Here is a 13,914-nt window from a genome sequence, read left to right as displayed (position 1 = left end):
CTCTCTGCAGGGCAGGTCAGGCAATGCCTCCTCCAGGAAGCGTCCCCCCCAGTGCCCCTGCCTCACACCCTCTCTGCAGACCAGGTGAGGCAATGCCTTCTCCAGGAAGCGTCCCCCGCAGTGCCCCTGCCTCATGTCCTCTCTGCAGGGCAGGTCGGAAGCTATTGTAGGGGCTTGTCTGTTTGCGTCCCTCCCATGCTGGTCTGGTGTGGTGGCCTTGGACTCCTCTGTTTTCTCCCACATCTTATCACCAGCTGATCACCGGCACAGTGCTGGCACCTGACACATCTGTTGAGTGAATGAAAGCAGCTCCTACCAAATTTATGAGATTATTTAATCTCATTTAGAGAGTTAAAGGGCCTTAATGTGTCTAGTTGTGATCCTGGAAGAAAAAGGTACAGACGCTGCTTCCCATGGAAACGGAACACCTGTTTTCCTGGGTCTGCTCCTGGTAGGTGGCTGTCCGACCACAGCCTGCGGGAGACACGCTCCCCCTCCGGGGCTCGGCCTCCAGCTGGGTCAGAAGCAGCTGAAGCCGAAAGAGACAGGGTCCTGGTGAAAGAGGTCCATGGCTGCTAAGGAAGGGGTGGAGACGGAGTGAAAGGTCACAGACCCCAAAGAGCAGGGCCCCGTGTGTCCCACACGGCAGTGGTCAGCAAGGTCCGGGCCTTCCCTGGAGCCCCACAGGTGGTGATGCAGACCACGGTTTTCAGACTCTCTGTGGTCACTAAATTACTCCAGTAGGCTGAGACCCACGTCTTTACAGAGTGAATGGGAGTGCACACGGTAGAAACGGTGTGAGAACACCGCAAGCGTGATGAGCACCCGGGTGTGGCCGGGCAGTGGGCGAGTTGTACCCCACTGTGTGTATGACAGCTCCACGTGTGGCAGCCGACAACCCCACCGTGTATATGACAGCTCCATGTGTGGCAGCCGAGCCGGGGGAAGCTGCCACCTGGAACTCCGTCCATGCCACACGCCTCCTGCACCGCCAACAGGGCCCAGCCTGCCCCTGGGAGCCTGGCAGCTCCCTGCCTTCCCTTGCTCTGGCAAAACCATCTTCTCCGCCTGTCTCTAAGTAAGGGCTTCCGTTTGAGACAGAGAACAGATTCCACCTCCAAAGCCCTCCTCACAGCGGCCCTGAAAGCCTGGGTCTGGCTTCGGACACCAAGTTCCCACCTCTGCCTGTGGGGCCCTTTTGAGCCTCAGCAGTGCCCGTAGGTCCTGCTCAGACTGGTAGGTCCACTCTCCAATGGTCCCCCAGAGCTGCATGCATTGAGCGCCGCTCAGCCATCATGGCTCAGGGGAGCCCGCCTGACCCCTCAGGTGTGACTGGCCATGCTCCTGCCACAGAGGCCTCATCCATCCTCACATCTCCAGGGCTTGTGCACGGGAAGGTTTGTGGATGGGAAGAGCATCTGTCTAAAGGCCCTGCAGACAGCCATCCCCAAACCGCGCCGGCCACATGGCAGGTCCCCACTCCATGAGATGCAGCCGTCCCCAAGTGGCACAGTGGGTCCCACTCTACCAGGTGCAGCTCTTGCACCCTCCTTCTCATGGATTTTGGTGCTTCATGTTCTGAGAGGATCTCTGTGTCTGAATCCTTCCCCGCTTTGCTTCAAAACCCTGCCTATTTCCACTGGAACAAGCCTTCCACCTGCTCAGGGACACTTGGGCGGAGCAGCCAAAAAGACAACAAAAAACCCCAAAGTCCTGGTAATTTGGAAAGCATTAACCTGTCATCTTTTAACTCAAATCTGGGCCAGTTCGGGAGACAACGAAAGGCCTTTCTCTCTCGGGAGAGGAGGGAAGGTCTTGGGGCCACGGGTCCCAGGGCCAGCGGGGCTGCCTCCTCTCCGGGAGGAACTTCCAGAGGGAAGAGACTGAGATGGTTCTGATCCAGACTTTCTGCCAATGTGTCTCGGGTGCAGCCTGCACTTGACGTTCACCCACGAAGATACCAACCTCAAAATAAAACACTTCATCGAACTGGGGGTTGTTGGTCTTCCGCTTTACTTTCGTCTTCTTTGCTTCCGATCTGTTATTGAGAGAGAAAGGATTGGGATTAAAGTAACACTGCTGATTCCAAGTCTCTCAGTCATAAAACTGAGCTCTCAAATGCACAAGTCACTTATTGCCTTTATTTATTTCATAAATATTTCTGTTCGTCTCCAACTCCAGATGGTATGCAAATCCCGAACCTTTACCAAGACAAAAATACTCAGCACGAAGAGCACGAAGGCTTCGTTTTCTACAGAGCAATTTTGGAGCAATAAAGAAAACAAAAGGAAGTAAAAATTACATATTCTACCTCAAAGCACAGCCTCCTGCCTCCTCCCAAATGAGGCAGTGGCCTCGTGATTTCAGAGCTGGACCCTCGCCCCCCAGGACCAGAAACAGAAACCTGAGGCATGAGGCCACTTGCCTGAAGGGTCCTGCCAGCGTCACGGTGGCGTAGGGGTCGCACTGCCCATTCACGATGGGGAGGCCCTGGCACTCGACGATGCTGAGGAGAGAAGCAGAGGCGGCATCAGGAGGGAGCGCAGACCCCCGGGCAAATGGCGAGACAGCTCTGGGTCGGGCAGGAGGCCTCGGTTCAAGCTGTGAGATGCGGTTTCCTCCCTGGAAGGCAGGGAGGGCCCATGACAGCCGCTCTGCCTCGGTGTGACACTGAATCACGCCGGCCGTTCGCAAAAGCCCAAAACAACACCTCTAAGGTGAGCATGTGCTTTAGTGAGGACGCCAGGAGTGTGTAACAGGACACCTAAAGCAGTGTCATCGGGGGGGCAGGACCCCGAAAACAGCGTCATCCTGGGGGCCCAGGACGTCTAAAACACTGTCGTCTTGCGGTGCCAGAACCTCTAAAACAGTGTCATCCTGGGGGGGCCAGAACCTCTAAACAGCGTCATCCTGGGGAGCCACCGGCTCTGGAAATTTCTGTGTGTTGGTTTGAAAACCCCTGTGTGCTCCTCGGGAGCCAGACGGGCCACTCGCTGTGTGCTCAGTCCCTGGTGAGGACGCGTCTTACCGTGTGGCGAGCTTGTGGCAGACGACCCCAGTGTCTGTGATGACCTCGCTCAGCCGCAGCTCCAGGTGCACTTTGCCCTGCAAGGCATGAGGACGGGGTGTCAGGGGCTGTGGTGCTCCCACAGGCTGCCAGGGCCGCACAGCCCAGGGAAAGCCTAGAAGGCAAAGGGAGCAGGTGGCTCCACCCCGCCGCAGCCGACGGGCACGTCTGGCCCCTCCACTCCACCCCCGGACGCAGGGTCCCAGCCGTGGCCTTCCTTCAGGAGAGCTGCCTGCCTGGCCGCTCAGCCCCATGTGGCTGCCCAGGCTCCTGGCTCTGCTGAGAGCAGGTCGCTGCCTCAGAAGTGAGGGGTCCAACCATGTGGGAGATGGTCATTCGGTGAAGCAGCCCCCCAAAGACACTGACGCTGCAGCTGCTCACGTGTGTCCACTGGGGCAAAGCGGAGGGGAAGCAAGCTCTCTCCTGAACCGGGGCCACTGCCTGCCTTTACCTCCCCGCGGGCAAGGCTGCATGGAACCCGCAGGAAGTTCGGAGAGCTCACACAGAGAGCAAGGCTCACACAGACAGCAAGGCTCACACGGAGAGCAAGGCTCACACAGAGAGCAAGGCTCATGGGGGCTTCCAGCAGAACAGACAGCAAGGCTGCCCTGCGGGTCCACCTGTCTCTACAGATCCATCTGTCTCTGCGTGCTGCTGTGTCTGTCCACCTGTCTGTGTGCACAGCTGTGGGTGTGTGTCCACCTATCTGTGAGTACGATTGTGTGTCTGCCTATGTGTGTGTGCGGTTTGTGTGTCTGGCTGTGTCCACCTGTATAAGCATGCTGTGGTGTGTGTGTGCCCATCTGTGTGTGTCCACTTGTCTGTGCATGTCCACCTGTGTGTGTGTCCACCTGTGTCCATCTGTGCATTTGACTGTGTGTGTCCATCTGTGCTGTGTGTGTGTGTGTGCAGCTGTGTGTCCTCCTGTGTGTGCGGCTGTGTCTACCTGGGTGCATGCAACTGTGTGTGTGTCTGCCTATGCATATATGTGACTATGTGTGTCCATCTGTGCTGCTGTGTGTGCGTGTCCTCCTGTGTATAGCTGTGTGTCCACCTGTGTGCAACTGTGTGTCCGTCTGTGTGTGTTGCTGTGTCCACCAGTGTGCATGCGACTGTGTGTCCACCTGTGTGTGCATGTGACTGTATCTGCTTGTGTGTACGTGTCCACCTGTGTGCAACTGTGTGCATGTTTGCCTGTGTGTGCATGCAGCTGTGTGTGTCTGCCTGTCTGTGCATGTGGCTATGTGTCTGTGTGGGCGTGCAACTATGTATGTGTGTCCATCTGTGTGCACACGGCTGTGTGCATCTGCCTGTGTGTGCATGAAACTGTGTATCTGCCTGTCAGTGTCCGCCTGTCTGTGTGTGCGTCTGCCCGTGTGTGTGGCTGTGTGTGTCCTTCTGTGCATGCAACTATGTGTGTGAGCAGCTGTGTGTGCATCTGCGTGTGTGTGTATCTGCCTGTGTGTCTTCTTGTCTGTGTGTGTGTGTGGCTGTGTGCATGTCCTTCTGTGTGTGTGTGCGACTGTGTGTGTCCACCTGTGTATGCGTGTTTGTTGACCTGTCTGTACATGCAACTGTGTGTGGATGTCTGCCAGTGTGTGCACCGCCTGTGTGTACATGTGACTGTGTCTGCCTGTGTGTGTGTGCGGCTGTGCGTGCCTATCTGTGTGTGCCACTGTCCCTGTATTTGCTCCAGCCTGAATGGCACTGAATGGATGGAATGAACACAGACTCATCCATGCATCAGGAGCTCTGCCTGGCCCGGCCCTAAGCTCTTGCTCCTGAGGCTCCAGCAAGGGCAGGGCCTGTTCCCCAGGGCTTGTCACTGCCTGTGGGAGGGCAGGAGGGACGGGCAGAATGCGTGGCACTAAGACGTGGACGGCAGAACCGACGGCAGCCCTGCAGCATGTGGCCTGGTGCAGAACCTCAGATGGAGCAGGGACCTCGCTTAGGCCCCACCAACCTAAACGTTAAAAAACCTTAAAGTTCCTTCAAAAATCTTCCAGACACCTAGCCCGCCTTGAGAGGTAAATCACCTAATAAGAAAAATAAACCATAAAATAATACCCAAAAAATTAGTCAAGAAATATTTATTCCCTATACAAGTTAAAAATAGCATCTTCACATATGCCACTAAGCTGTTTTTCAAAAACCCAGACCCTCAGCAAACAGATCTACCAACACAGATCACAAATGCAGGGGGATCACAGACCCGAACCCCAAATGCCAGGCTCTGTTCTGTGGCTGTCCACGGGCTAAAGCAGTGCCCTGAACACCAAAAGACAGGAGGAAGTGCCTGGCCCAAGAGTAACTGAGAACCCACCGCTTCATCCCATTCTTAAATGGCGGGCGCAAACTCCCTCAGGACAGAAGTGTTCAGATTAGAAAGAGGCTGTGCAGATGGAGGCAGCTCGATTCCTGTTAGGGAGCTTCAGGAAGAGTCACACCGCATCGGGGGTCGTGGTCCCCAGCAGCAGGTTGCGGCCCCAATGTGCTCTCCTGGCTCCTGGCAGCAGGCTGTGCGACCCCCGTGTGCTCTCCCGGGTCCTGGCAGCAGGCTGTGCAGCCCCGTGTGCTCTCCTGGGTCCCGGCTGGGTCCAGGGGCACCTGGCTGGGCACCATCAGGTCCTGAGGCTGCTCTGCTCCTGCAGCGTGAATCCTTCCTGACCAGCTGACTTGTGCGCTTCCGTCTTCTGCTGATTCGGGAGTGGGAACAAACAAAATCCACCCCTGGAAGGCCCTTTCTCCTGCCAGAAAAGTCGCTGAGTAAATCTGCAGGTGCCAGCGCAGGCTGGAGAATCCCAGAACGTTTAGAGGTTAAACGACACAGTTCTAAATAACACACAAATTGGAGAACACAAGACACATTTTAAAATGTTCTAGAATAAACAGAAATGAAAGTGTTACTCATCAAAATCAGTGGGACGCAGCGGGAGCCGTGGTCAGGGTTTGACAGAATCTGGAGTACCGGCCGCACAGACTAGAGCAGAAGGGAGATCCGAACCCTGACCTGAGCTTAGGGCTGGGAGACTGAGGAAAATGAGCAAACTAAACCCAGAGCCCAAGAACAGAAACCAGAAGTCAGATCAGAAACCAACAGAGAAAAATCAAAGCCAAAGGCAAATTCCTTGAGAGACCAATAAAATTAATAAACCTCTAACCAGGCTACCAAGAGCAAAGGGAAAAGGCACAAAGTCCCACAGGAAAGGAATGAGAGGACCTGGCTGCCGATCCTGGCACCTGCCTAGATGCTGCACTGAGGTCCCTGGCACTGCACTCCTGCGAACTCACAGACGTAGCAAAGGGGCCCAGCGTCCACCACGGCTGAGCTCCTGACAATGCGTGGCTGCAGTGTCACCCGGTGTCACCCATGGGGCCCTGGGCGGGGGCTACTGAGGGGTGTATGGAAACTCCGTACTCCGCTCAGTTTCCCTGTGAACACAGAACTGCCCCCAAAACAGAGTTAATTTTAAAAAAGCAGCCAGTGGTCCCCATCCATCTTTCTCAGGAAGGCCTTCCCCAGGGAGAGAGCAGTGCGCGGGGCCAGGTCAGCGTCCTGGCCCCCGCAACCGGCTGCTGCATCCCCAGCTGGGCGGGCAGCAGCCCAGAAGGCAGCCAGGACAGAGGCGCCTTGGATGCAGGGCTGTTCCACGCCGGCTGCAGAGAAGAGACAAAGTCAGCGGGCAGGTGAGAGGGGACACAGAGGCCACGAGGAAGGAAGCCTAGCCTTGGCCCTCTCCTCCTGCAACCCTGGAGAAACGTAAAAGCTTGGCCCTGGATGACACAGTGACTTTGTTTGCTCTGAAAATCCTTCCAAGAGGACTGTCTGCTGCACAAACACAAAATTCCCAGAGGCTGTAGCAGGAGGCTGGAATTTCTACCCCAATCACTGATTTCATGGTGCAACTGGAAGGCTCCAAGGGGGAAAACACGCAGGTGTCTCTGGACAGCGGACCCGGGGGTTTGCTGTGATCCCTCGCAGGGCCGTGCTATTTCCTGAATACGTCACAGATGCACTTGAATGCCCGGCTTATAAAGGAGCTCAGTGACCCCCCAGGCGCCCAGATCACCGCGATGCCTCGCTGTCACAGGCAGTGCCCCCGCTGGCATCTGATGCTGACACTGCCCTGCGTCGGGAGAGGGTCAGAGAGCACAACGCTGCATCATAAAGTGATTTAACGAAGACTTTCCAACAGTGTCCGTTCCAGAAGGAAGCAAGAAAGGTTTAATTGTGTTTCCCCCACTTCTGCGACACACTCAGTGGCCTCCCCCGTGGGCCGCGTCTGTGACACTTACTGTCCGGCCACGGGACGTTTCCTGGGAATCAGAGCGGAGGGACTCAAGAAGCCGCACTGCCACCCCCCTGCCTTCCTGAAAACGGTTACTGTGACATCTTATGATAAAATGGCGGCCCTGAGACTGGAGCTGCTGCTGCTGCTTCTTTTGAGATGGAGTTTCACTCTTGTTGCCCAGGCTGGAGTGTGGGGGAACAATCTTGGCTCACTGCATCCTCCGCCTCCTGGGTTCAAGCGATTCTTCTGCCTCAGTCTCCTGAGTAGCTGGGACTACAGGCGCCCACCACCACGCTCGGCTAATTTTGTATTTTCAGTAGAGACGGGGTTTCACCATGTTGGTCAGGCTGGTCTCAAACTCCCAACCTCAGGTGATCCACCCGCCTTGGCCTCCCAAAGTACTGGGATTACAGGCATAAGCCACCAAGCCCAGCCTGGAGTTGAGGTTTTAAAGGTTGGCTGGAGTCCAGCAGGGACGCTGCTCCCTGTCATGGCCACATTTTGGGCGGCGTTGTGGCTGACTGCGTCGGTGAAGCGAGCAGGGCAGCACCCGCCCGGGTCCAGCGGGCATCAGAGAGCACTGACCCTGCCTCCTGCCCTTTAGACAACAGCTCACATTTGCCTTCCATAGAGCGCAAATTCCCGGGAGACTGACACCACTTGGTCCAGGATCCTCATGTTCCGGACAGTGAGAGGCAGGCTTGAAGGACGCCAGGCTTGGCCCTGGGCATGCCAGCCGCCTCGGGCGTTAATTATGAGAGTCTACCAGCCGTGAGATCAGCCGGCGGCATTCTTATTTACAACTTTGTGGAGATGAAATGTCTGAGTCCTAATTGGTGTTGCACAGTCTCCCCTGTGATGACTGTCACAACAGCCCATCGACAGGCAACTGGACCAACAGCACACGCTTCGCACCTCGGATCATTCCTCAGCCTCAGAAGGAAGGAGGTTCCGATACCACAAGCGACCTGGAGGACGTCGTGCGGAGCGACATCAGCCTCAGGAAGACCAGCAGGGCAGAGCTGACTGCCATGAGCCACGGGGAGTGGCCCGCATCAGAGACAGAGTGCGATGGGGCTGCCGGGGGGGGGGGAGGGACGGAAGCGCTTGAATAAACCTCTAGCCAGGGGACAGAGGGGACAGAGGTTCCACTTTGCAAGATGAAAGGAACTCTAGAGATGGGTGGTGGTGATGGTTGTACAATATTATGAATACATTTAATACTGTGCCACTGCATTGGACATTTTAAATGGTTAAAATGGTAAATCTCATGATGTCTCTATTTTACCACATAAAAAACTGGAAAAAATAGCATAGAATACACACAGAGACACACATACACAGAAGCATGTGCCTGTGAACTGGTGAAATCTGGGTAACGTCCGTGGATGGCACAAATGTGGGCATCCTGGTTGGTGTTGCACCAGCTGCACAGGGCGGTGCCTGGGGAAGCCGGGAGAAGGGAGCATGGCCTTCCGTTTTCAGGGCAAGGAGGGGATTCACCCCTCGCCACTCCTGTGTACTGTTTTGGTGTCTTCCTATAAATCTATAACCATTTCAAAATTAAATCAATCTAAAAAAAAGGCAAGAAAGAGGACAAGCTATACCTGCCAAAAAAAACAAACTTGAATCTGAGGAGAACGATGAGGCTGCACTCTGCCTGCTGCTCAGAGACCCCAGTGACGCGGGTATCCCAGGATAGAAGTGCCGGGAACACGCAGGCGGGAGCGGCCCAGTCAGCAAGCCCCGCCTCCTTCCGGGCAGCACGTGGGAAGCCCCGCCTCCCTCCCCGGCAGCACGTGGGAAGCCCCGCCTCCTCCCGGGCAGCACGTGGGAAGCCCCGCCTTTCTGCTGGGACGCCAGGGTCCGCTGAGCAGCGCGCTGGGGCCCTTGTGCTCTGGGACTGCGAGGACAGTCATTAGTTCTGCAGTAATCACAGCGTCCTTCACTTTCCACAGCACGTGTGGGTTCCCCAGCCAGCGCTTTCCTAGGAAGCGGAGTTAATTAAGTGTGAAGCACAATTAGCACAGGTCCCTTAGGGCAGGGCCATTCCCAGGGCCTCTTGGCTCCACTCCTTCATTTCCGTCCAGGGCCTCACCCCGTCCCCTTGGCTGGGCTCACTGTCAACTTCATGAATGAACCCTTTGCTGGCCATGGGAGTGTGCACAGCCCGTGATCTCGGCAGATGGCGACCTTGACCCAGTGAAGCGCAGAGGACGAGGGCTCCCAGGGAAAAAGGGTTCCCGGGGGACGAGGGTTCCCACAGGACACCAGGCCATCCAGTCCCCTGGCCCAAATCTGCCCTGGACCTGTGGGCACGGAGCCTCCATCTGACCCACCCAGTTGCCCCTGCTGAAGTCTCAGGCAAAGTTCTCACAAGGAACCTATTTTGGGGATTTGTCTCGGATGCCAGCCTCTAGGTGTAAAAATAACAGTCACCACCACCACTTTACAATGTGCCAGGCGCCATCGAGTGGCACACACGCCATTCCAGCCCGCTTCACAAACCCACCCAGATGGGGAAACTGAGGCTTGCAGAGAAGCAATCCGATGACGGAGCTGGCTCCAAGCCCGGCGGCCTGTGCTGGGACTCTGCACTCAGACACACACTGAGGTCCCAGCTGAGGACCCACCCAGGAAGCCCTCCCAGGTTCCAGGGTCAGGCCACAGTGCCTCTTGCTTGTAGTCTTTGCAGCTGCTCCATGTCATGGACCAGGGCTCAGGGTGACCCCATGGGAGCTCGTGCAGGTTTGGGCTGGGCAGACTGACCCCCACTACTCCCTCTCTTACAGGCAAGCCTGGAGCAGCTGTTGCTGGGCAGCTGGGCACCGTGTGACCGTAGCAGCCGTGAACACAAGGGTCTGGGACGTGGGTCCCAGCACTGGAGCCCCTGGTCTTGCATGGGGAGGTGGGACAAGCTCCTCCCACTGGACAGGGCCGGGGCCAGCGCCAGTCGGCACACAGTCCCGGCAAGGCGGGATGAGCCCCTGGCCACTTCCGACAATGGACACTCGGGAGACCAGCACGTTCTTTCAGCTCAGACCCTTCTTGGTGCCGAGTGCCAGGGAGCAGCCCATCCAGGCAACTGTGGGGAAGCGAGGGTCCCTGCAGGCTAACCTTGACTCGGCCCTTCCCCACTCGTGTTCTCTTGGCCCTCAATTACGTGTGCCTGTTCTTTCTCACCGTGTTGGTTTTTACGGCTGCCTCAGTTGCTCATGACAAAGGAAAACCCAAAATCCCTGTGCAGAGCCCGGGCGCACTCCGAGTACAAGCCGGCTCATCGTTATTCCCCATCGAGGCTGAAGCCTGACCTACGCCTTCAGCCACAGTCGGAGCCGTGCGCATCTCGAGGCCCCACGGCGTCCCGGGGCTCGGTTTCCGGGGCTGTGCCGAGGGTCTCACCTGCACCTCCGAGTCGGCGTCCACGTGCTGCAGCTGGAACCAGGTGTCCCTGTTGTGGTACTTCTGCAAGTCCTCCTTCTGGATGGCCACCTTCCCTGCAACACAAGCAGAGGAGACTTCACCACAGGCACAGGCCCCAGAGCCAGGGCACCTGCGAGCAGAAGCCAGCCCATCATCACTGCAGCTCATTTCCAAAAGCTTAATTCAGAATGGGGCACTGGCTGGGCGCGGGGCTCATGCCTGGAATCCCCACGCTTGGGAAGCCCAGGGGGAGGGTCGCGTGAGACCAGCCTGGGCGATATGGTGAAAACTTCTCTACAAAACAAAAAGAATGAGCCGGGCATGGTGGTACCGTATCTCTAAAAGTTGATACTAAAAAGTCAAAATAATTAGGTGCAGGGGTAAGTCTACGCCATCTCCCTTCCAGTAAGGCGTTTGGGAGGCTTCGCTGGGAAGACGCGAACGTCCACTCCATCGGCAATGCGCACCTCACTCTCACTGTGGTCTGTGGCCAGTTCTCATGGCGGGAGGCTCACCGGAGCTTGCTGGGTGCACAAGAGCCCTGTTCTCACAAATGAACACCTCATGCCTCACACACCACCAAGGCAGCGGCATCACGCCTCTAGAGAGACACGTGTGCACCTGTGCGAGCCACAGCTTGAAACACACGTGTGCCTAGAGTTAGCTTGCGTGTGTGAACACGCACACATGTGTGCATGCATGTGGGTGCTCGGGTTATTTGCAGGAAGAACTGACAGCTAGAATGAGTTGCCACATTCCCACATGACATGGGTTGGTCTGAATCCATGCCTCTAAAGTGTAATCCTTGAGCCGCCTTCTGGGACCCCTGGAGAGCCCGAAAGTGTAGATTTCTGGCCTTCTCCAGACGGAGGAGAACAGAAGCTCTGGTGTGGGCCGGAATCTGCACCACCACAGGTCCCTGGGCACTTCTGTGGGCCCCAAAGTCTGGGGACATCCACTCTAAACTATTTCCTGTGCCTTAAACAGGCTTAGTACTTTGGAGCTAGACTTCCAATGAAAATACATACCAGAATATATTTGTACAATATACATTTACCTAGTATGGATTTATATGTGTAAATTCGCATCTGTAACCATTATTATCTGCTCATATGTTCACCTCATTCCAGAAACATTCACATGGTGGGGTAAACGCATGCTCATCCCATCCCTGGCAGGACAGGGCTTGTCAGGCACTGGGCACTGAGCCGTCTTCCATCCTGCGTCCCCTCGCAGCACCACCACGTCAACCCTGCCACTGGCCTCCGCGCACTGCGGACCACTCCACCCACCATGGCGAGCACCCACACAGCACGTGCACCTCTGGCGACAGACGCACGTGAATTCCCAGGGAGTCGCACACACGTGACGTCTGAGCCCATCGCAGAGCACACACGAGAGCAGGAGTGAGGAAGGAAATGTTGGCAGACCCCTCGCGTCTTCGTTCTGCACCCAGAAACACACACATCCTCCTTAAGGATCCTGGTCCAGTCACCGAAGCGAGAAACTCTGGGTCCTGGCAGACCCCGGTTCCACCGCAGCATCCCCAGCTGCAGGGTCTGAGCACACTGTGCACAACCCAGGCTCCAGGGAGCGGCCTGGGCCTCCTACCCAGCCACCCTGCCTCGCACCAGGACAGCAGAGCCCAGTCCGGTTCTCTCCTCCAAGTAAGATCCTTTTATATTTCTGCGTCTCAAAAAGCCTCCGCAGACTCCCATCGAACAACCCCGGCCTGGCATCTGACAGTCTCACGCTTTGGCCTGGCTCGCTGTCCAGCCTCAGTAAATTCGGGAACACTCCACCGCCAGCCTCTCACAGGTGCCATCTCAGTCAGTCCTGCGGTGACCCTGGAGGGGCAGGTCCCACTCTGCACACCCCAGAGACAAGCAGGCTGGGGCTGCAGGGAGACGGAGCTTGCATCCCCGCCTTCCTGCCAGCGTTCCTTCCTCCGTTAGCGTCCCCACCCTGCGAGGTCTCAGGACGCATCTTCCCTCAGGAGCTCCTCTGCCCCACGGGCTCAAGCGAGCGAGACCTCTCAGCCTGACCGGTCCGTTCCGTGACTGATCTCAGAGCCCGTGGGCCTTGGCCGCCAGGCCCCTCCCTTGTCTGCGAACTCGGAGGGTCTGAGACATGCCCAGCTCAGCACCAGCTCCAGACCCTGTGGGACAGTCCAGGGTTGGCCACATGATGGGGGCACCACGTGGCCACAGGACATGGTGGGAGGTGCGGAAGGTGGAAAGAGGCACAAAGACGCTTTCCAAGTGCCCAAAGGACAGACGTGGAATCAGCACAGTCTGCCTCCAGTGCCGCTGACCCCTGCCATGCACCTCAGCACCTTCATCTCGTGTCCTCAGGGGAGCCGGCTGCAGCTCATACTGTCCACTCTGCAAAGCAAAGCAGCCCTGGGAACAGCCCTGGAGGAAGCCCCTTCCCAGCTCCGGGACCCTCGTTCACAGCCAGGGCCGGAGCCCCCTTCCCAGCAAACTACAGCTCCAGGACCCCCGCTCACAGCCAGGGCGGGAGCCCCCTTCCCAGCAAACTACAGCTCCGGGACCCCCGCTCACAGCCAGGGCCCCCTTCCCAGCAAACTACAGCTCCAGGACCCCCGCTCACAGCCAGGGCGGGAGCCCCCTTCCCAGCAAACTACAGCTCCGGGACCCCCGCTCACAGCCAGGGCCGGAGCCCCTTCCCAGCAAACTACAGCTCCGGGACCCCCGCTCACAGCCAGGGTCAGCCAGTTCCACAGCCTCCCGCACATAGATACAGCACACAGACACTCGTGGGTTCGTGTGATCAGCCTCGTGACCTCGTCGGCTCAGCTCTTGACACACAGACTCACACAGACCATCTGGAGCTGCACGGGACGCTGACACCACTGAGGGCAGGCGAGAGCCAAGGCAAGAACGAAGGGGACCGGGGCAGAAAACAGGCCCCAGCACACGTGGGAGAAGGAGCACCAGGGAGACTCAGAGAGAAACCCAGTGACACACACACTCCATGGACTCCCTCCAACGGCCTCTAATGGTGCAGACCACGAGGTTGGACGACAGCCAGGACACCTCCTCCTGGCCCGCTGCGTCGCCCGCCCTCCCACCAGCAGCCCTGGGGGGGCGCCTTTGACTTTCCTACACC

At 57.2% G+C, this 13,914-nt stretch overlaps 1 protein-coding gene across 1 annotated transcript in view; it reads right to left on the bottom strand.

Annotated features, from left to right (window-relative positions):
- Window positions 1-13,914, bottom strand: part of RASA3 (RAS p21 protein activator 3) — a 111,887-nt gene that overhangs the window by 61,102 nt on the left and 36,871 nt on the right. The window contains exons 4-7 of the mRNA XM_011979417.1: window positions 10,762-10,856; window positions 3,029-3,105; window positions 2,426-2,506; window positions 1,966-2,038 (exon numbers count right to left, since the gene is read on the bottom strand). Of these exons, the coding sequence (XP_011834807.1) occupies window positions 1,966-2,038; window positions 2,426-2,506; window positions 3,029-3,105; window positions 10,762-10,856 (326 nt within the window). The remainder of the gene's footprint in view (window positions 1-1,965; window positions 2,039-2,425; window positions 2,507-3,028; window positions 3,106-10,761; window positions 10,857-13,914) is intronic.

The sequence above is a fragment of the Mandrillus leucophaeus genome, unplaced genomic scaffold, assembly GCF_000951045.1.
Source record: "Mandrillus leucophaeus isolate KB7577 unplaced genomic scaffold, Mleu.le_1.0 Scaffold201, whole genome shotgun sequence".
In the NCBI taxonomy this organism is placed as follows: Eukaryota; Metazoa; Chordata; class Mammalia; order Primates; family Cercopithecidae; genus Mandrillus; species Mandrillus leucophaeus.
The sequence above is the reverse complement of the archived record's forward strand: the minus strand, read 5'-3'. Positions and strand labels throughout refer to the sequence as shown.